Raw genomic sequence first — 20750 nt, forward strand, 5'->3', positions numbered from 1 at the left:
AAAACAGAAAGAGCAGCAGTGACAATGGAGATCAAACAGAAACTGGTTAGAAGTATAATAAGGAGTATTAGGGAAGGCAAACTGGGGGACACTTTTTTTTTTTCCTGGACAACCCCTTCAAAACTCCTCGCATAAATGAAGTAACTTTCTTCTTGCGTTCCCAATCATTTCAACGGGGGATAAGAACAATTTTGTCATGCAACTCGAGCAACTTATGGGCACTAAGCACTGAAACCAAAAAGACTTGACCAATTTGCACCAATGTCAAGCGACTAGGAATTGCACGTCAAAAATAAATGTAGTAAAGCCTCAGAATGTTGTAGAGCAGGGCTTCTCAAAATGTTTCTACTGGTGCCTCACCAGTCAATGCCAAAATGTAAAATATTGTTCAAGTTAACTATTTGTCTCTTAAACCCTGTATAAAATAAGCACCAATGGGCACAATTATGTCAAGAACCCACATTCTGTGCAGCCCGAGAAAGACCTGTGCATTTGATGCACCTCACCCACAAACATGGGGCACCTCACATTAAGAACTACTGTAAAGGGGAACTTTTCACCAGACTAAATAATGAAATCTGCTGAAACAGATTGCCTTACCTCTATAGAATCACTGATTAGAGGGATGGAGTCATCCAATGAGATTTTGCGGTTTATCCTCCCTGTCCCAATGGTGTCATTGCGGTAGATGATCTCCTGATTCAAGCGAGAGGATTTTTTATCTTCCTGAGTTTCTAAGCTGGAGGCTTTAAGGGCAGCAGTGAGGACATCAACTTGTGCTAAAAGAAAAGCCATTATCAATTTACTGTGATGCAGATCTCACAGAAGCACTTCCAGGAATATTGAAAAAAAATGCCTTCTCTTAAAAAAAACAAAAAAAAACAACAAACAAACAAACAAACAAACCACTGATTGCCAGCCTTTACTACAATCTTACCAGGGCAGACCCCCTTAACAGATGCAGGCTTGTTTTTCCTGCTTTCAGTTAAATGCCTTAAAGGAACAGTGTCACCCAAAAAAAAATTTTTTATATCAGTTTTATGTTAGGGTTTTATTAAAAACGTTTATATTTATTTGTGTGTTTGTGTGTTACTTTTTTCTATTTTTACACTTTTTCTTCCCTATGGGGGCTGCCATTTTTTTTTCCATTTCTGTATGTGTCGATTAACGACACATACAGACATGGAATACGGCAGCTCCAGTCCCATAGGGACTGCGAACGGGGCCCGTTCCATCCACTATGATGTACGCCATGTGTGTGGGAACGGCGCATGCGCCGCTCCCACACAGTCCAATTTGAAATGCGCGCCGTCCGGCGCCATTTTCCTGTGGACCGGAAGTCGCGGCCGGACAGTAAGATTACTACTTCCGGTCGCGGCTTCCGGACTTGTGCACATGGAGCAGCGGCAGCAGACGGAGCGGCGGCGACTGGAGCAGGTAAGGGATTTCTATGTATGTTCGTGTTTCAGTGCGTTTTACTAGTGTATGTAAACCTTCTACACTGTGTGTTAGCTCAAAAACTGGCGACACACAGTGTAGGAGGTTAGACCGTTCAAACTCCTCGTTTCTCCCGGCACTAGCCAGGATAAAGGAGGGGGGGATTCTGAGAGCTCACTAGAGCGAGGGATTTTTTCCCAATTTTGCAGCATAAAGCAATGTGGTTGCTTTACCACATGCAATGCTGCAATTTTGGGAATTGCTCCATCTAGTGACCAGTGCTGGGAAATATTATAAATTGAATCCAATTCATAATATTTCCTGACTCGTGAAAAAAATAAAAATAAATTAGAACAATGTTTAATCACCTACACACTAATTGTTTAACTAAAAAAAAACAAAACATGTTTTGCTGGTAACACATTCCCTTTAAGTTGAAGAGGGTCTGCTCTAGTGACGGATTCCCTTTCATATTTTATTTTACTTGGAGATTCCCATCAAATATCCATTTATGTTTTAAAGCAGATGCAATGAATCATTTTAAAACTGAATAATGAATTTAAAAAAAACTCTAAAATACTTGCTGGTGTCTAAATTGTTAGTCAAACATTTTTTTAGATTCCTGTAGCCTACATTATTTTAAAATCACAGAAAGTGATGGCATATTTGTAGGATATGCCATCATTTTCTGACGGGTTGGGTGTCCGACCCTTGGGATCCCCAAAGATCCTGGGAATGAAGGGTGACACAGCACTGTGGCCATAGCAAGAACAAGTTTATCCTTACCATAGTATCAGAATATACTGGTGCCAGGAATCATATTGCGCACCAATGCACAAGTCCTTGATCAAGGTAATTCAATCGCACCAAAAATTCCCAAGTACAGAACAATGTGCTAGTAAATGAGATTTTACAAAACCCCATTCTCACATGGTGGCGGGGATCCAAGCAGGGGAAAAGGTCATTTCATTCCCAACAATAGTTTACATACACATTTTTGTTACAAAGTAGAACATTAATATCACAGCTTTATATGCTGCCTGCTCAATTATAGAATATACAACTCACAAATGTAACATTTCAAGGCAATGAAGTACTAACAATTCCAAATGTGAAAACACAATACATCTATCAAAAGGAAGCACTAACTGGATAACTTAAAGCGGTTTTCCGACTTACTGAAAAAAAAAAAAAGTGGCCAAGGAAGAAGGGATGCAAGAAAAAAACTGCAGCATTCCTCACCGCACAGATCCTCTGTTCCAGCAGCGCTCTGGTCGTCCGCGCCGCCGTTTGTGTACATGGATAGAGCGATGACGTTCCCATACACCCACTGCAGCCAAATCACTGGTCTCAGTCGGTATACGGCACAGGACCGTTGAGGTCAGTGATTGGCTGCAGTGATCAACCGGCATGCCATCGCTGCAGCCATGTTAATAAACAGTGGCGGGAAAAACTGGAGGCGCTGGAACACCGGGGATCTATCGGGTGAGTAATGCTTTTTTATTTTATTGCACACCCCCAGACACTTTTATTTAGTAAAAAAAACAAAAAACTTTAACCACTTGACGCATTATCACGTACATGTATGTGATAAGCGTCATAGGGAAGTATGGAGGACTCTCTCGGGCTGGGCGCCCTCCATACCCTGCGGGTGTCAGCTCTGTTTTACAGCCGATAGCCCAGACAAACAGCCGAGAACAGCAATCGTGCTGTTCCTGGCTGTTTAACCCCTCAAATGCTGCGGTCAATCATGACTGCAGCATCTGAAGCGTTGAAAAGAGTGGGGTGGCCCTTTCTGACAGCTCATCGGCGCCCCCACACCACAATCAGGGGCGCCAGTGGTTGTCATGACAGCTCAGGGGCCTAATAAAGGCCTCCAGGTCTGCCTCTGTTAAGCCATGTCCAAGGCACGACTTAACGGAAGCCTGTGAAAAGGACGATATACTGCAATACATTAGTATTGCAGTATATTTTACCAGCGAGATAACGATCGCTGGTTCAAGTCCCCTATGGGGGAATAATAAATGGTGTAAAAAAATAAAAAAAAAAGTTTAATAACGTTTATTAGTGAAAAAAAAACAAAAAATATTAGTTAAAAAAAAATAAAAAAAATTCCCATTTTTCCTCTAAAAGGAATGTAGAAAAAAAAATAAAAAATTGGTATCGCTGCGTTTGTAAAAGCATGAACTAATACAATGTACCATTATTTAACTCGCACAGTGAACGCAGTAAAAACCCAAAAATTTAAACCGCCAAAATGGCTGTTTTTTGGTCACCTTAGCCTGCAAATTTGTTTTTAATACAAAGTGAATAAAAAGTTGTACGTACTAAAAAAAAATGTACCAATAAAAACTACAGCTCGTCCCGCAAAAAAAAAGCCCTCACAACGCTTGATCCACAGAAAAATAAAAAAAGTTATGGCTCTAAGAATGTGCTGAAACAAAACAATCCTTTTTTTTTTTTTAAGTAATAATATATAAAACAAAACCTATATAAATTTGGTATCACCGCAATCGTATTGAGCTGCAGAAGTTAAGTTGTCGTTTTTACCGCACGGTGAAAGCCGTAAAAATGAATACCAAAAAAGCAATGTAGGAATCACAGTTTTTTCCAATTTCAGCCCTGCGCAGATTTTTTTTTCAGTTTCCCAGTACATTATATAAGTACTCCCACAAGAAATAAGCCCTCAGACCGCTCTATTGACGTAAAAAAAAAAAAAAGTTATGGCTCTTAGAACGGCTCAGTCCTTAAGGGGTTAAACCACATTCATAGACAGAAAATTCTAAACGGATTACCTTTAACATCAGGATCATCTATGTGTGGCTCCAGGTTTTCAATCATCTCCGCTAGCTCTTTTCTCGTTGCCATTGCTATATTAGGGGAGCCAGGGGATGATTCCTTCTGAACTACAAGCCTACTGTCCAGGCTATGTGCGTCAGGTTGTGTATGCCGAAGTTCCAGATCTAGGTCTATTTCAGGAATTGGAGTCCTCCAGTAATGGAACGAATTGAATAGTTCTTGCTCAGTAACAGGGCCTTCCCGAGATTGCAATTCTAAAACGTTAAATGCTTCGGCATCAGGAGAACCCTCTTCTGGTTCGACAGAGTCAACTGAAATCCCCAAAGGCAAAGTGCAACGTGAAAGAAAGTCAGAGTTCTTGCCGACACTAAAAAGTTCATCTGAAGCTGGATCATCATCCAAGTTGGTTTCTAGCATCCCAGTGAAGGTAACAGGGCTGCGGTCTGTTCGATACTTTTCTGAGGTGACTGCATCTTCTCTTGTAGAACGTTCTGTGTCTTCAATCAGGTGCTCATTCAATGGACTGCTAAAAGAAATGTACAATTTAGGAATAGTAGCATTTCAAAACAAAGAAAAATAAGTGTTCTGTGACATGGGAAAACATGATACAGCCCACAGCCAGTATTGCTAGGTGGAGACCATAGTAGTCACACTGTTACTCTACTGGCTTGAAAAATACTGTAACTGAAGTCCGTGCTTTCTGGCTGGTTGATGCAGGGACAAGACAATTCACTATTTTTTTTTTTTAAGAAACGCATAATGCTGTAAGAACAAGATTAATTTATATCTCCAAAATACATACAAATAGGGATTGTGAGCCCCATTGTGGACAGGGAGTGATGACAACTTCTGTACAGCACTGTTTAATGTGCTGGGACTATACAATACAAATAAAGAAATAGATTCTAATACACGGATCTTAGGTTTGTGGTTGTAAGTTGTAGTGACTAAACCAAAAACCATCATCTGATTTGCAAAGAAAGAAAAAATAAAAAAGACAGATCCAGCCAGAAGTCTATACATAAACGTACTTAAATTCAACCTTCGTAGTTTACAGGAACCTTCTGAAATTCCATCTGCACCATCTTGTAATCAAAAACAGAAAACACAAACCTCTCAGTGACTTCATTCAGTTTTACATTCTCACTGGTTTGACCTTCTTCTTCTTCTTTAAAGTATTGACCAGAACTTGATGGATTTGCAAAAGTAGATATAAAAGGCCCAAGAGATTGAAAGGCAGCTTGGCGTACCTATGGCAAAATAACGCAGTCTTAGGTGTAGTAATAGCTTCTTACTTAAAAAGGTGTTTTCCAGGATTTAAATATCCATAAACATGGGCTCAAACTTGAATCAAACTTTGAAAAATATCTACTTTACGGATTATGCGCTAGTTAATCGCTGGTCGCCAAAAAACACCACCACCGCAGCCAGCAATGAATTCCTGCTGTCACCTGAATTGTTGTGGCTAAGAATGTTACGTCAACGCTCATGGCAAACTGGGGGACACAGGAGACTGACAGCGGGATACCAGAGTAGAATCAGCAAAGTATATTGCAAGGTTTGCAATTTCTCAATTTTGAACCCAAAATGTATGCATTTCTAAATTCCAGAAGAACCTCAGTATGGCTGTAAAAACGAAAAATTATACAAGCCATAGTAGTGGCTATAGGTAATCTACAGTCATCTCTTAAGAAGGGCTAATTTTATGTGATGAAAATAATCAAATTTAATATTAAAGGGGCAAAGCTATAAAAATTGCATGTGTGTTTGACCTGTCTGTAAACGGGTGACTAGGTAACATTTTCAGGTATTTTATATATATATATATATATATATATATATATATATATATATTTATTTTTATTTTTTTTGGCAGAACGTAATTTGTAACAAAAAAAACAAAGAAAAGAAGAAAAAAAATAATGTGACCATTAAAAACTTACCCATCTAGATGGGTCACTTATTAAGTTAATGAAAAGGGTAGAAAGCCTAGTCCGACGTAACTCTTGTGAAGTTGCACATGACACAGCCATGAAACACTCAGCACAGGCTTTCCGCACACCCCACACATTGTCTGAACACAGCTGGAAAAAGCGAGGCAACTGAAATAGAGATACAAACTTTAGTGCTGCGGTTATTTTTTGCTTGTTATGTATCCCTTTAAACCTGGAATACACATAGACACAGTGCTACTTTTCTATACAGATATATGGCACTCACCAGCATCTTCTCTGTTGATTCTTGGCCAACAACACTGGAGATATCACCAAAATTGGCTGCACAAACCTTAAAAATAAAAAGTTTACGTTCAAAAACACATTTTGTTTGCCATCTACAACAACTTAAGTGTTCGTATGTGAAGCCTAATTACACTTTTTGGCCAAACATGTTTTATCCTTCAATATAATACATCAGAATACTGCTTCTCCGTCAAGCTATTGCAGCCAGACCTCAGAGTCCAATAGAGCAGGGAAGTGCTCCAAACGCCACTAACCTGCCTCCAAGGCTGTGGAATTTAGTATGGGCAGCATTGCTGTACAGAATTAATTTCAGTAGGAGCATTAGGGTATATTCAAACGTGGCAGATTTGTTGTAGAAATATCGGACTATCCCATTCATTTGAATAGGGGCGGCAAAAATCCATGAAAATACTGCAGAAACAATCCCATTCAAACGAATGGAACAAATTTTCGGTCTGAGAAATTTCTGTAACAAATCTGCTGCGTGTGAATATACCCTTACAGCAAGGTTTCTTGTTATTCCAACCCTCTATTACACCATTTCTTGAACAAACAAGTCTATCCTCTATCCATAAATTGAGAAAAATAGGAAATTTTCACAGGGCCAAAAATCCACTACAAGTATCCAGTCCTGCTAAATGGGGCATGCTTAGCCTGAAAAACATTGTTTAGGAAGTTCAAGGGGTTTCCAGGTTCTGAACATTTTTTGATAATGGCTGCAAATGAGAAACAAAAGAAGCAGTGCTCACCTATCCCTTCTCCTGGGATCCAGCGCAGATGTTCTGCGGCATGCCCAGTGATCGTTTACATGCACATATCATGTGACTGCTGTAGCCAGAAGGCTCAGCTGTCGTGTGTTGTATTTCTGGCATTATGAAAGAAATACGATTCTTCAGCGCTGATTGGCTACAGTGGTCACATGATATGTGCATGTAAACAATCACTGGAGAGTCAGTGCTGGATCACCAAGAGAAAAGATAGGCGGGTACTGCTTGTTTTGTTATTTCTCTCATTTGTTGCCATTACCTCAAAAACTTTCAGAACCCAGATAACCCCTTTAATGGGTATTTCATACAGGTGTTGGCAAGATATCTCCATATGTATGGCTGTCTTATGCAAGACTGGACTGGCCTGGACAAGAACGACTTGTACTTATGCCACATACTTTACAACGAATACATAATTGAACATGTAAAAATGATCAATAGTGAAAGCGAAGCAAGCACATACCTTACGGACATGAAACATTCTGCAGTCACAACACATCTCACAAAACCGGGGAAGGATCAGCCTCTCTGTTATATCTTTACCCACCATTGAGGCCATTTTGCACATTATCTACGGAGGAGATCATAAAACAAAATGCAAATTACAAACAAACCAAACACATATACATGTAGTATTCTATTACAGAACTGTGAAACCGATTGTGAGACCAGCATTCAAAACATCATTAAATACATTGAGTTACATTAAAATTTATTTACTTCCTAACCGCCGAACACTGTTTTTACAGCGGCCGATCAGGGGACAACTTCTGATGCGTCGCCATCTTCAGAAGAAGATTGTAGCACTATGCATTCCCGATGCCCAAGCGGTTGCTAACAGGGCACTAATTGGGGACCAACAAAGTTGGTCTCTAAGCTTTTTTTTTTGGGGACCTAACCGTTAAAAGATCAATCGCCACCATACCTTTATTACGGCCTTCCTCATGATCAACTAGCCTTTTTTTCCCCCTCTCTCTCCATGCCTCAGTTCCCCTGCAAGCAGCCCCATATGTATAGATGGCTGAAATGCGAATTCATGAAAAAAATTGACAGCCTCAGAAGTGGTATTTTCTGATATACTACCTGTACCACACCAGAGAGGAAGCTGGAGATTAGGAAGGTAAATAAGTGGCTCAAGAGCTGGTGTAGGAAGGAGGGGCTTGGGTTCTTTGAGAACTGGGCTGACTTTGTTGGAAGGGATGAACTGCACCTGAATGGGGATGGTGCAGCTGTGCTTGGGAAAAAGACGGCTACGAAGTTGGCGGAATGTTTAAACTACGGACTGGTGGAGGGCAGTTACACATGTAAAGGGCAAGATAGTGTAGACAGAGAACTGTGACTTATTAATGAAACTGGGGGTGGGACAGAGGGATAGGAAAGAAAAGTTAAAGTCTAAATAAAAACTTACCTAAATTCGCTAAACTGTACGCTAACCAATGCTAGAAGCCTTACAAAATCTTTGAACTGGAATTAGCCATGATGCGACGGCTAACTTACGAAGGTTTACAGTCTGTTCACAAAGGATTGCAAAAAAAAACAAACAAAAAAAAAAACACGGAAAGGGAGTCCAGTCTAAAGCTCAAACTATGGGACATTATATGTAAGGGAAATTATTATGTGGAGTTTATGGTCACAAATGCATGGACAGAAAAACCATAACAAAACGCTATAAGGGGTTTTGCTAAAGGCCACTAAATAACAATCCACAGAAAATATTTTGGTAACGCAAATACATGAGGCGGTAAATCATAATGAGGAGGTTATTATGGGTGACTTCCACTACCCACTATATGAAACCTGTAAATCTTATAAAAGGAAACAAGTTTGACCATCACTAAGGGGGATTACCTTTCCCTACTGTGCAGGACCCAAACATGTTTTTCTGGCAACACATTGCCTTTAACCTAATGGACTGTCCTCAAAAACACATACTAAATGGGATATTTTTAAAAGCATCTTACATTTTTATTGTAAGAGGTACATACATGGCAATAAAAGGGTTAGGAACAGGAGAAAACCAATGTGGACAAATAAAAATGTAAAGGGGGAACTAAATTCTGAAATGACAATATTTAAACTACTAAAATAGGAAGGCAAAAAGAAGGGCTAAAAAGCTATAGGGAACAAAATAAATTCTGTAAAAAACAACAAAGACAGGAAAGCTGGAGACAGAGACTCATTGCCCAAAGACTCAAACTAACCCTAAAATGTTCAATTTATATAAATAAAAAAGGTTCAAACTCAAAGTGTGGCCCTTTAAAAAGTAATGAGTGAGAAATTGTGGAGGTTGGTGAGGAAAAAGCTAATCTATTAAACATTTGTTTTCTCCACAGTCTGCAGAGCAGAATGAAAAAGTGAAATGCAGAGGAATAAAAGTCAATTCTGCATAAAATGTCATCTGTCAAACCCAGGCACACGATCGCTCAGTGAGCCAAATATGCTGGTAGCATCACATTTTTTTCTCCCATTTCAAAGATAGCAGCATCTCGTGTAACAGTGGCCTTTCAGATCTTTCTTTGCCTAGGATTAACGGATCTTTGTGTGTGAGCCTAACGAGGTCTAATAAAATTAGATGGATTAATAATGAATGACTGTTGAGCAGACTCCACTGTGTGTCATGTTTAATTCCCTATGATTAAAGGTACTTTTACACTGGCCAATTTTGGCAGGTACAACGAGCGCCGATCAGCGAGACAGCACGTTGATCGGCACGTGTTTGCTCCTTTCACAAGGAGCTATGTATGGGGACGAGCGCTCATTACTCAGATTGCTCTTCCCCATACATCGTCATCATGTTGACAGCACATCTCCGTTTACACAGGAAAATGTGCTGCCGACAACGATAATATTTTCAGTATATAAAAACAATCCGATCAACGAGCGTTTGCTCCTTCATTGGCTGATCGTTGTCCTGTTTACACAGGGCAATTATCAGGAAGAATTATAGACCAAATATTCAGAGCACGTAGATTTAAATTTATCTGAAACCGGCGAAGATTGAAACCAAGCCGGGTGGAGATGCCACAACTTCTGCTGCCATTGCCTATTTTAAGGGTTTAAGTAATATTGCAGAATGGTCAAATATGCCCCTGGGTGGTGGCTAGCGGGCAAGATGGCCGGACGCATCTGAGCTGCTCTCCAGGGGACCGCTGCATATCCTGCTGTAATCCTGAGCTGACGGCATGCTCTGGTGAAATTGAGTGACCGGAACCGGACCACTATACCCCTGACTATCCCCGGGCCGACTTTGAAGCGTCTACCCGCTTCCAGCACTGAGCACTCACCGAGTGAAGTACAGGCCGCATGAAGCTGCGGCCTAGCTGTCCCCACTGAGCGCTACCTCTAACAGGGAAACCCTGCAACACATTGCTCACATCCTGCCCGCGTGTAGCGACGGAAGCCTTGAACAGAGACATCACAGCAGGAGCTGTCGCTGCAACAGGTACCGGACACCAACCCTTCAGGGACTTACCCATTATTAAGTGCGTGGCATAGCACATCGCGACGGGACCTTGCGGACGGAGGTGGGGCGCAAAGAGGTGAAAGACGAGGCCTAGATCCTGAATAATCTTGTCCAACACTGGCCTACTTCGACCCAGTGATCCTCAGTAATAGTCACAGGAGGAATAACCAGGAAATTATATTAAGTCCTAACACCATTGTCATTTGGCCCTTCCTAAACTAGCAAGGAGTGTACGATAGGCCTACCTTGCCTGTCTCATCCTCAGCTGCGCAGATCCTTTGCACTTTGGAGCTTCAATCGTTACCCTGCTATTCTACAAGATCACCGTGATAATTTATCGCTAGTTGCTTACTTCTTCAATAAACGACATGCACAGATCTAAACTTCAACCCGCTATGGATAAGCTGAAAGAATATGCTCATACAGACAACGACGACACTACCTCCACTCCTCGTGCAACAAGTTCTGCACAGGGCAAGACGCGAGATGGCGACTCCCACTCACGGGATAACACTGAACCTGAGACGGATCCTGAACCTACTTTACGTCAAGTATCTGCTCAATTGCTGGCGGCCACAAATACCTGTAAGACCTCATTGACAGGTAAAATTGATGAAATAAAGAGCGACGTCACCTTATTACGACAAGATATGCAAAACCTGCGGGGTCGCATTGGAGAAATAGAAGACAGAGTCTCCCGGACGGAGGCTAAGATTCGTCCAATGATAGCTACACTCTCCTCCGCCACTCGGAAATTGGAAGCGGAGCACTCCAAAATGGACGATCTAGAAAATAGAATGCGTCGCAACAACCTGCGCATTATAGGTCTTTCTGAGAAAACAGAGGGGCAAACCCCGGAATCCTTCGTTGAAACATGGCTTAAAACCACCTTGGGAGACACGTCCTTCTCATCATGCTTTATTGTGGAAAGAGCACACAGAGTCCCAGCCAAACCTCCTCCTCCGGGCGCAAGTCCTCGACCATTTTTGGCTAGACTGCTGAATTACAGGGACCGGGATACGGCTCTCTGCCTTGCTCGTCAGAAGGGACCGTTAAAGCACAACAACTCAACCGTTTCTATATTTCCTGATTTTTCCGCTGAGTTGCAGAAGCAACGTGCCACCTTTATTGAAGCAAAGAGGAAATTTCGTGATCGTGGTATTCCTTACTCGATGTCTTATCCAGCTCGTCTCCGAATTGTGGCTGACGGAAAGGTGATCTTCCTGCATACTCCAAGAGAAGCAACTGAATGGCCCCAGATGCATCCGCCTCAACCTTGATAAGGACGCTGGGTGATGTACTGCATATATGAGGGTATTGCGGGATGTATTAATATTCATTTTACAATTGAATCTCCTCCTTACTAGGAGAATAAGAATACAGGGGAAATATTTTTATATAGATGGCCGAGAGTCATCTACCTCAAAATACAGTGACACATTAAAGCCCTTCTGTATAACACACATCACGAGCTACAGAACACTTAGGCCGACATTCATTACTTTTATATTAAGGTCTCACGGTTACTCTCACCGAATATGCTCTGTCACATGTCTGAAAATATCATGGTCAGACATTCCCCACTTACTTTAAATTCAACCCTGATGCAACACCTTCTTAGGGTTCTTATGTTTTTGTTCCTCAGTAATACCCGGATATGGTATTATGTTCTAACGTGATTAGCCTATGTCGCAAGTCAACTTAATGTGTCTTATGGTCATTTTAATGTCCTTTATATATACACACTTACTGTTTCTATTGGTTTTCATGGCTCAAACCTTAAAATGTATATCGTGGAATGTACGTGGTCTGGGAACTCCCCATAAACGTGCATCAGTGTTCTCCCACTTGAGGCGATCCAACCCCCATGTCATTGGTTTACAAGAGACCCACCTCACCTCCGAAAAATCGGATTATTTACGGAAACCCTGGATTCAATGGTCCTGCCACTCATACCATACCTCTTACTCCAGTGGGGTATCAATTCTTATACATAGATCTATACGATGGAACCCCATTCAGACCCGTAAAGACCCTGAGGGTAGATTTGTTTTTGTATATGCGGAGATAGATACCGAACCTTATGTGCTTATATGTCTTTACAACCCACCAAAGGCGAATCTGTACGTAATTCAAGTGGCTATTACCTTTGCACATCAATTCCCGACCTCCTTTATACTATGTATGGGAGATTTCAACCAGGTTATGCACTTATCTCTAGATAGATTTGGAGCTTCCCCATCCTTGCCCACCCCTAATCCTACTCCTTTATGTCGGCTGATGGATAGTGTGGGGTGGATCGACCTCTGGAGAATTCACCACCAGGGAGGGGTGGAATACACTTGTCATTCGACAGGACACGACACACTATCTAGGATAGATTATTTTTTGGTTCCCCTAATGTATCTATTTACGTCTCTCAGATTACACATGATATTAGGGGTATATCGGACCATAGCCCAATATTACTCCATTTAACATTTCCAGACAGATGTATACTGACCAACTGGAAGTTCCATCCCTTCTGGTTAAAACTCATTGATTCGTCGGATCGCATACCAGATCAGATTGATCAATTTCTACAAATCAATGATTCGTCACTAACACATACATTACGCTGGGGACTCGTTCAAGGCATACCTCAGAGGTTGTTTGAGATCGTCCATATCCTATATTAAGAAAACCTCGGCTCGGGTGGAGAGGGAGTTGGAGGAACGGGTCTTGGCAGCTGAAACACAATATGTTGCGGACCCCACTGATACTCACAAAATGGCCTGGTTGAGTCTGACTCAACTATATAAGAGTCAGCTTCTTCTTAAATCTAAAACGCAAAACTATTTTTTACTAAACAATATTATTTCGAAATGGGGAACCAATCTAGTCAATTACTGGCCCATCTTGTTAAACAAGCTAATGGGACTAACTCAGTGTTGGGAATTCGAGACTCTGGCGGATCGGTTATTACGGAAGCTGAGCGTATTACATCTCGATTTAAAGAATTCTATACTGAGTTGTAGTTCCTCCACTTCTCACTCTATGGCTGATAGTTTAGAATACCTAAATGATATCACATTCCCAACTCTGTCACCTGAACAGAAATCTATGTTAGATGCCCCCTTTACACTCGAGGAAATACAAGAGGCCATCAGTGATATGGCCATCAACAAATCCCCTGGACCGGATGGCCTTCCAATTGAAATCTACAATAGATACATGGATAACATAGCCCAATTTTTACTAGAAACCCTTAGTCAGGCGTCCCAACTACATGCTCTCCCTCCTACGTTCTATGACACTACTATTATAGTTCTTTTAAAACCAGGTAAAGAACCTCTTGATTGTGGTTCATATCGACCTATATCGTTAGTCAATGTAGACTATAAAATACTGACAAAATGATTAGCTAAAAGACTGAATGGTGTTCTCCTTTCCATCATACACGCAGATCAAACTGGATTTATGCCAGGGAAATCTACTAGTATCAATATTAGGAAGGTACAGGCCATTACACAATTGGGTAGGGCACATGACATGCAATGGGCAATTGCCTCTTTAGATACCATGAAGGCTTTTGACTCGGTAGAATGGCCGTTTTTATGGGCCTGTCTGGAACGCTTTGGCTTCGGTCCTCAATTTCGTCAATGGGTCAAGTAATATATAAATCCCCTAGGGCTAATGTGGTGGTTAATAACGTCCCTTCTCTCCCTTTCCCTCTTTTTAGAGGTACCCGACAGGGATGCCCCCTATCACCCGCTCTGTTTGCCATTGCCATAGAGGCACTGGCGATTAGGCTTCGAGCCTCCCTGGACCTTACTGGTATAAGCTGGAGGGGTAGAACTTCTGTGGTAGGCCTATACGCAGACGACATGGTCCTTTTTTTGGATAACCCTAACTCCTCATTCCATGTGGCAGCAAGGCTACTTGACACATTTTCACAGTATTCAGGACTGAAGGTTAACTGGCAGAAATCGTCCATTTTATATACAGCTAGACACCCGACCCCAGACCCGTCTATGTCACAATATGGCCTTGAAACCGTATCTAGATTTAAATATTTGGGCATAACTATAGTACAGGATCATAACCAGACCCGAGATACGTCATTAACCCCATCGTTAAATAAGGTTGGAGGAAAATTTAAGAAATGGTCTAAATTACCAGTATCTGTGGCGGGTCGTATTAATTTAGTCAAGATGGTGATTCAGCCTCAATGTAATTATACATTGCAACATATGCCTTTTGTAGTCCGTATAGCGTTCTTTAAATCCCTTAACACCTTAATAATACAATTTATATGGGGATCCTCCAGGTCTAAACTCAATTTGGCCACATTGCAACGACCAAAAATTGAAGGGGGAATGGCCTTGACGGATTTTTTCTTGTACTACCTGGCGGGTCAACTTCGCAATATCCGGGACTGGGTAGGGGGATACACCTCTGTCTGACACAGATTATTACTTAGCCTCCCTGGTTACGGGGCGTAGCCTGATCAGTTTTTTGGAATACCCTAAGTTTACTCCCCATGCTGAACTACTTCCTATGCATGATCTGACACTGGCAGTTTGGCGTGCATCCAAAAAATTACTTACCTACACTGATACGGTTCCAGAGATTCCTCTGTGGCATAATCCTACATTACCACATATCCAATTATTGAATGATACACAGAGGTGGCAAGATATGGGCATTGCTCGTTTGGGAGATATGTATGATAATGGTTTGATACTTACATTCCTACAGGTCAAAGAAACACATCAAGCTCCAGACTTACAATGGTTTAAATATCTGCAGTTACGGCATGCTATACATACTCAATTCCCACAGGTCCTAAGGGTCTTATTTCGGCTCTATATACCCATCTGATTCTAGCCAAAATCAATTCTGCTCCACTTCCGGTTCTAACTAAATGGAAATCGCAGATACCAGACCTTTCTTCGGAAGATCTGACTAACATCTTACACTCACACTTAACAGTATCCCCAGCTATAAATAATAAACTTATTCAGTTATACATCATACACGAAGCTTATCTCACCCAGGTTAGATTACATCATATGGGCAGACTACCCACTTCAGCATCTCATAGATGTGGGCAACTAGAAGCAGATTTTTGGCACCTCATGTGGGAATGTTCATTCATATCGATATTTTGGACAAAGGTTTATGACGTTATTACTCCATTATTGCCTAGCCCTCTATTGTTCTCCCCGAAAATAGCTTTATTGGGACTCCTAGATGAACACTGGACACATCACACTGGTATTTTTATAAAATACATTTTATTTCTAGCTAGGAAGAAAATAGCTATACATTGGATGGCAGACACAGCTCCATCAATAGCCTCGTGGAAATCGCTGGTTGATACGGTTACTTATGAACAACTGGTATATTCCCACAGGGGCTGTCCAGACAAATTTCAGGGAGTGTGGGGTGAGTGGTTGGATGTCAGGGCTGTCAGCCCTCATATCATGGGGAGATAAATCAACTTCCATTCCCCCAAGATATGAGATATTGATAATGTCTGCGATGTTATGATGCGACATAGGCGACTTGTTGTTTTGTTCTATCTGTTTAACGTTTTCCGTTTACTACATACAAAATAAATTAATAACGCCCCTGCATTTCCTTACCTGGTCGGCAATTGGAAGTTCTGTTATCATACTACATGTGAATATGTGTCAATGTTGATATCTTAAGCTGTATATGCAATGTCATTGCTGATACTGTCAGGTATTATCCAATTGCTGAAATACTGTGCGAGATATTTTGAATAAACAAATTAAAAAAAAAAAAAAAAAAAAATATGCCCCTGGGTGGGATATTTAACATAAGAGATCACCGTCAATAGGTCAGAGGGTAATAGTGCTAAATAGATTAGTGATAGGGGCTTATGTGAGGCGGAACAACAGGAGAAGACTCCAGACGAAACGCGCGTCGGGGTTGACGCCAGACAGTGTGGTTCCTGACATGGGTAAGGGGCTCTAGCATATCGTGCAGAGGTAGTATATCGGTGTATGCACTGTTACATCTATTATTGTACCATACCATGTCCATATACATATACATTTGGCTGCTGTGATTATCTTTCTATGTATAGTTCTAATTGACATCAGGGGAGGAGGCTTCTTTGGTCTATGTGGCCCTTATTTATGCAAATTCAGTGCATTGTGTCATACATTATACAGTCTTGTTTCTCATTGTCTATACAGTGCCATCTTTTGTACTTTGTCTGGTTGTCTATACACACTGTGGCAATCATCTCTATGCTTTTAATGTGTTTATTATGTTAATTTATAAATTTATTGAATCAAGATATATCTTTTTAATTGATCTTTGGTGTGTCAGACTCCGATCTTTAGGTATTTGTTACCTTTATTCTGCAGGTCAATAGGATTACGGAGATACCAAATATATATATATAGTTTTTTCTATATTTTACTACTTTTACAAGTAAAAAGCAGTGTAAAAAATTGGTATGAGGGCTTATTATTTGCAGGATAAGCTGTCTTAATGATACCATTTTGGGGTACATGAGACATTTGGATCACTTTTTATTCCATTTTTTGTTGGAGATGAGGTGACCAAAAAATAGCGATTCTAACGTGCGGGTTAAATAATGATATATTGCAATAGTTCAGACTTTTACGGATATGGCGATACCAATTATGTTTATATTTAATTTTTTTACTATGCTCTAGGGAGAAAATGGGAAATAGGTTTTTTTTTAAACTCTTAATTAATTTTTTTTTTTTACATAAAGAAACGACTTTATTATACAAATTTTTACTTTTTTTCAGTCCCCCCAAGGGGACTTCAACCAGCGATCGTTGGATCACTTGCACGATATATACTGCAATATATATATTGCAGTATATCGTCTTTCTGACAGGCCAGAGTCTGGGCTTATTAGGAGCACAAAGACGGCGGACATAGGGGCCTTCATTAGGCCCCTATGCAGCCATAGCAACCATCGTCACCCCGCGATTTCATTGCGGGGGGCGCGATGAGCTGCTAGAGGGGGACTCCGTCTTTCTAAGGATTTAAATGCCACGGTTGCTATTGACCGCGGAAGTTAACTGGTTAAAAGAGCGGAATCGCGATACTGCTCGTTACTGTGAAGTGTCGACTGTAACCTATAGCGGACACCCGCATCGTATGGAGTGGGTTCACTCTGTGAGCCCGTTCCATACTTTCCCCTACGGTAGCCGGCAATGACGAATGGATACGTCAAGTGTCGGGAAAGGGTTAAGCATCGCACATTCCAAGCAAGATAAGCTACAGCCATATTTTTTTTTAAATTCTTTATTTTGTTGACCCAAGAGGTCAAATTTTGTAACATAAAGGGTACATAAAACAAGGTGACGTACATTTAGAATACATAATCCAACAGCAAATGTACAAAAAGCATATATACATTGTTATACATCAGTGTATTGATTGAGAAAGAGGGGATAATGAAAGGGGATCACGTATCTCCAAAGTGAGGCTGGAGCTAAGTTCCCAATCTAGGGAATGAAGAAAGAAGGTGAAAGCGGAAAGGAGAAGGGGGGGGGGGGGACCCTCCACAGCATTCCATAGGCAAAGGTGCTATTCCGGCTGACTAAAGAAATGCGTCTCTCATATGATGTCTTTATAGGAGTCCGAATCCTGAAAAACTATCCATTGGGTCCAAGTTTGGCAAAACCTGGAGCTTGAGTCGTGAATAACGGATGTCAAGTCCTCCATGTGCATGATGTCGTTAACCTGTGAAACCCAGAGGGATAGCGTGGGGAGATGGATCCTTCCAACGTAGTGGGATGCAATGACGTGCTGCCATCACTAGAAAGTGAAGGAGAGAACTCTTATACTTGTTCGCTGGAATGTCGCAGTGATGAAGAAGAAAGAAGGCCGCATCCAAAGTTACACTTGTATCTGTGACTTCAATTATCACCCGTTTTATGCCTTCCCAAAATGGGGTAAGGAGGGGACATGACCAGAAGGTGTGAAGGAGGGTACCAATGTCTTGCCCACATCAACACATAGGGGACGCTGTGGGGAAGATGTTATGTAGGCGGGCTGGGGTCCTATACCAGCGCGAGAGTAGTTTGAAGCTTGCCTCTTGGTATCTTGAACAGATGGAAGTTTTTTGAGCCATAAGGAGTAAACGCTGCCCTTGTGCGGGAGAGAAGGATATCTCCAGATCCGCTTCCCATTTTGAAATGTATGTAGGGGTGGGCATATCTGGGGGGTCCATGAGAATTTTGTAGATTGCGGACAATGTATGTCTAACCAAGTCAGAGCTTGTACAGAGGGTCTCTAGTGGGGTCTTTACCACTTGGTAGGACATAGGAGCTGAGATAGAGGTTAAAAAGTGTCGTAGTTGCAGAGAACGCCAGGGTCCCAACGGAGGAAGATCAGGAATCTGGGCCAGGTCCGCAACAGAAAGCCATTCCCTGTCTGTCAAGAACCGATCTGCACGATACCATCCCGAGGATTGCCATATACGGAAAATTGGGTCCGTCAAGCTAATGGGAAAGGATGGATTGCCCAGTATCGGAAACATTGAGGAAGGGAGTGGCAAGCAAGATGACCTTACCGAGGGGAGAGAGCAGCACACTAGTGTTGGGCCTATAGTAGGGTGGTGGTGGAGATGTCTGAGTTGGCTACGGTGTAGCCACGGAAGAGCCGATAATGGAATAGAGTAGAAACTCTGCTCCAGAGACACCCAAGACTTAAAGGTCACGTGTCTGCACCAACCAACTACCCGAGCAAGATGAGATGCAATGTAGTAGGTGCGGGCGTCAGGAAGAGCTAGCCCTCCCGATACCCTAGATCGACACAATAGCGTGCGGGAAAGTCGCGGAGTTTTACCATTCCAAACAAACGCAATCTGAAGAGAGTTTACCATTTTAAAGAACTGTGTTGGGATGGCTATGGGAAGGGTCTGAAATAGATATAGTAGCCTGGGAAGTGCATTCAGTTTGAAGATGGTACAGCGGCCCATCCATGCAAAGGTGCCTTTGGACCATCTGGCGCAATCTGCCTTAAGTTCAGCAAGGAGTGGGGGAAAATGTAATTGGAAGAGATCTCTCAGGTCTGCTGATAGGCGAACCCCGAGATATTTCAGAGCTGTCCGAGTACATTTAAAACTGAAAGATTGTTTCAGGGCCGCGGAAAGATGGGGTCAGAGAGAAATGTTCAGGGCTTCGGACTTAGAGAAATTAATTTTAAAATCGGATAAACTTGAAAAGCGTTGGAATTCCCGCATGAGATTAGGAAGGGAGACAGTTGGATTGGTCAGAAAAAAAAAGCAGATCGTCTGCATAAGCAGCCACCTTGTTAGCTGAGGTATTCGTTACTAGTCCATTCACATCCGGGTTCGCACGTATATGGCGTAAAAAGGGCTCTAGTGTCAGTACAAAGATCAAGGGTGAGAGGGGGCAGCCCTGTCTGGTGCCGTTGTGTATAGCAAATTCCTCTGAGAGAAGTCCATTTACTCGAACTCGGGCAGATGGGCATGAGTACAGTGACATTATCCAGCCCATCATATGGGAGGGTTTCTTCCATAAAGGTCCAGTTGACTCTATCAAACGCTTTTTCCGCGTCCGTAGATAAAAGCATAAGGGGTATATTGGAGATTTTGGCCTTGTGGATAAGATTGATGGCTCTAGTTGTATTGTCACGTGCCTCTCTACCTGCCATGAACCCTGCCTGGTCTGTATGCACAACTCCTCCAATCAATGGTGCAAGACGATCCGCCAGAATCTTGGCAAATAATTTGATATCCGTATTGAGGAGGGATATAGGTCTGTAGCTGGCACATTGCGTAGGGTCTTTCCCAGGCTTGGGGATCACCGCGATATGAGCCCTAAGGGCATCGGGAGGGATGGGGGAGGAGGCAGAGTAGGAATTAAAGGAGGCTAGGAAATGTGGTCCTAGGGCCGTCAGAAACTTTTTATAATATTGGATTGTGAATCCATCTGGGCCAGGTGCCTTGCCTGTTCGGGAATGTTTTAAAGCGTATGAGAGTTCTTGTGTAGTAAGTGGTTCTTCCAGGCTAGTAAT

General features: G+C 41.9%; 1 protein-coding gene across 2 annotated transcripts in view; it reads right to left on the reverse strand.

The window, feature by feature from the left end:
• Positions 1–20750, reverse strand: part of PPP4R1 (protein phosphatase 4 regulatory subunit 1) — a 78251-nt gene that overhangs the window by 8494 nt on the left and 49007 nt on the right. For both annotated transcript variants that reach the window (XM_075826429.1, XM_075826428.1), the window contains exons 7-12: positions 7707–7814; positions 6457–6522; positions 6180–6338; positions 5350–5486; positions 4233–4762; positions 601–779 (exon numbers count right to left, since the gene is read on the reverse strand). In XM_075826429.1, coding sequence (XP_075682544.1) covers positions 601–779; positions 4233–4762; positions 5350–5486; positions 6180–6338; positions 6457–6522; positions 7707–7814 — 1179 coding nt within the window. The remainder of the gene's footprint in view (positions 1–600; positions 780–4232; positions 4763–5349; positions 5487–6179; positions 6339–6456; positions 6523–7706; positions 7815–20750) is intronic.

The sequence above is a fragment of the Rhinoderma darwinii genome, chromosome 5 (assembly GCF_050947455.1).
Source record: "Rhinoderma darwinii isolate aRhiDar2 chromosome 5, aRhiDar2.hap1, whole genome shotgun sequence".
Taxonomy (NCBI): domain Eukaryota; kingdom Metazoa; phylum Chordata; class Amphibia; order Anura; family Rhinodermatidae; genus Rhinoderma; species Rhinoderma darwinii.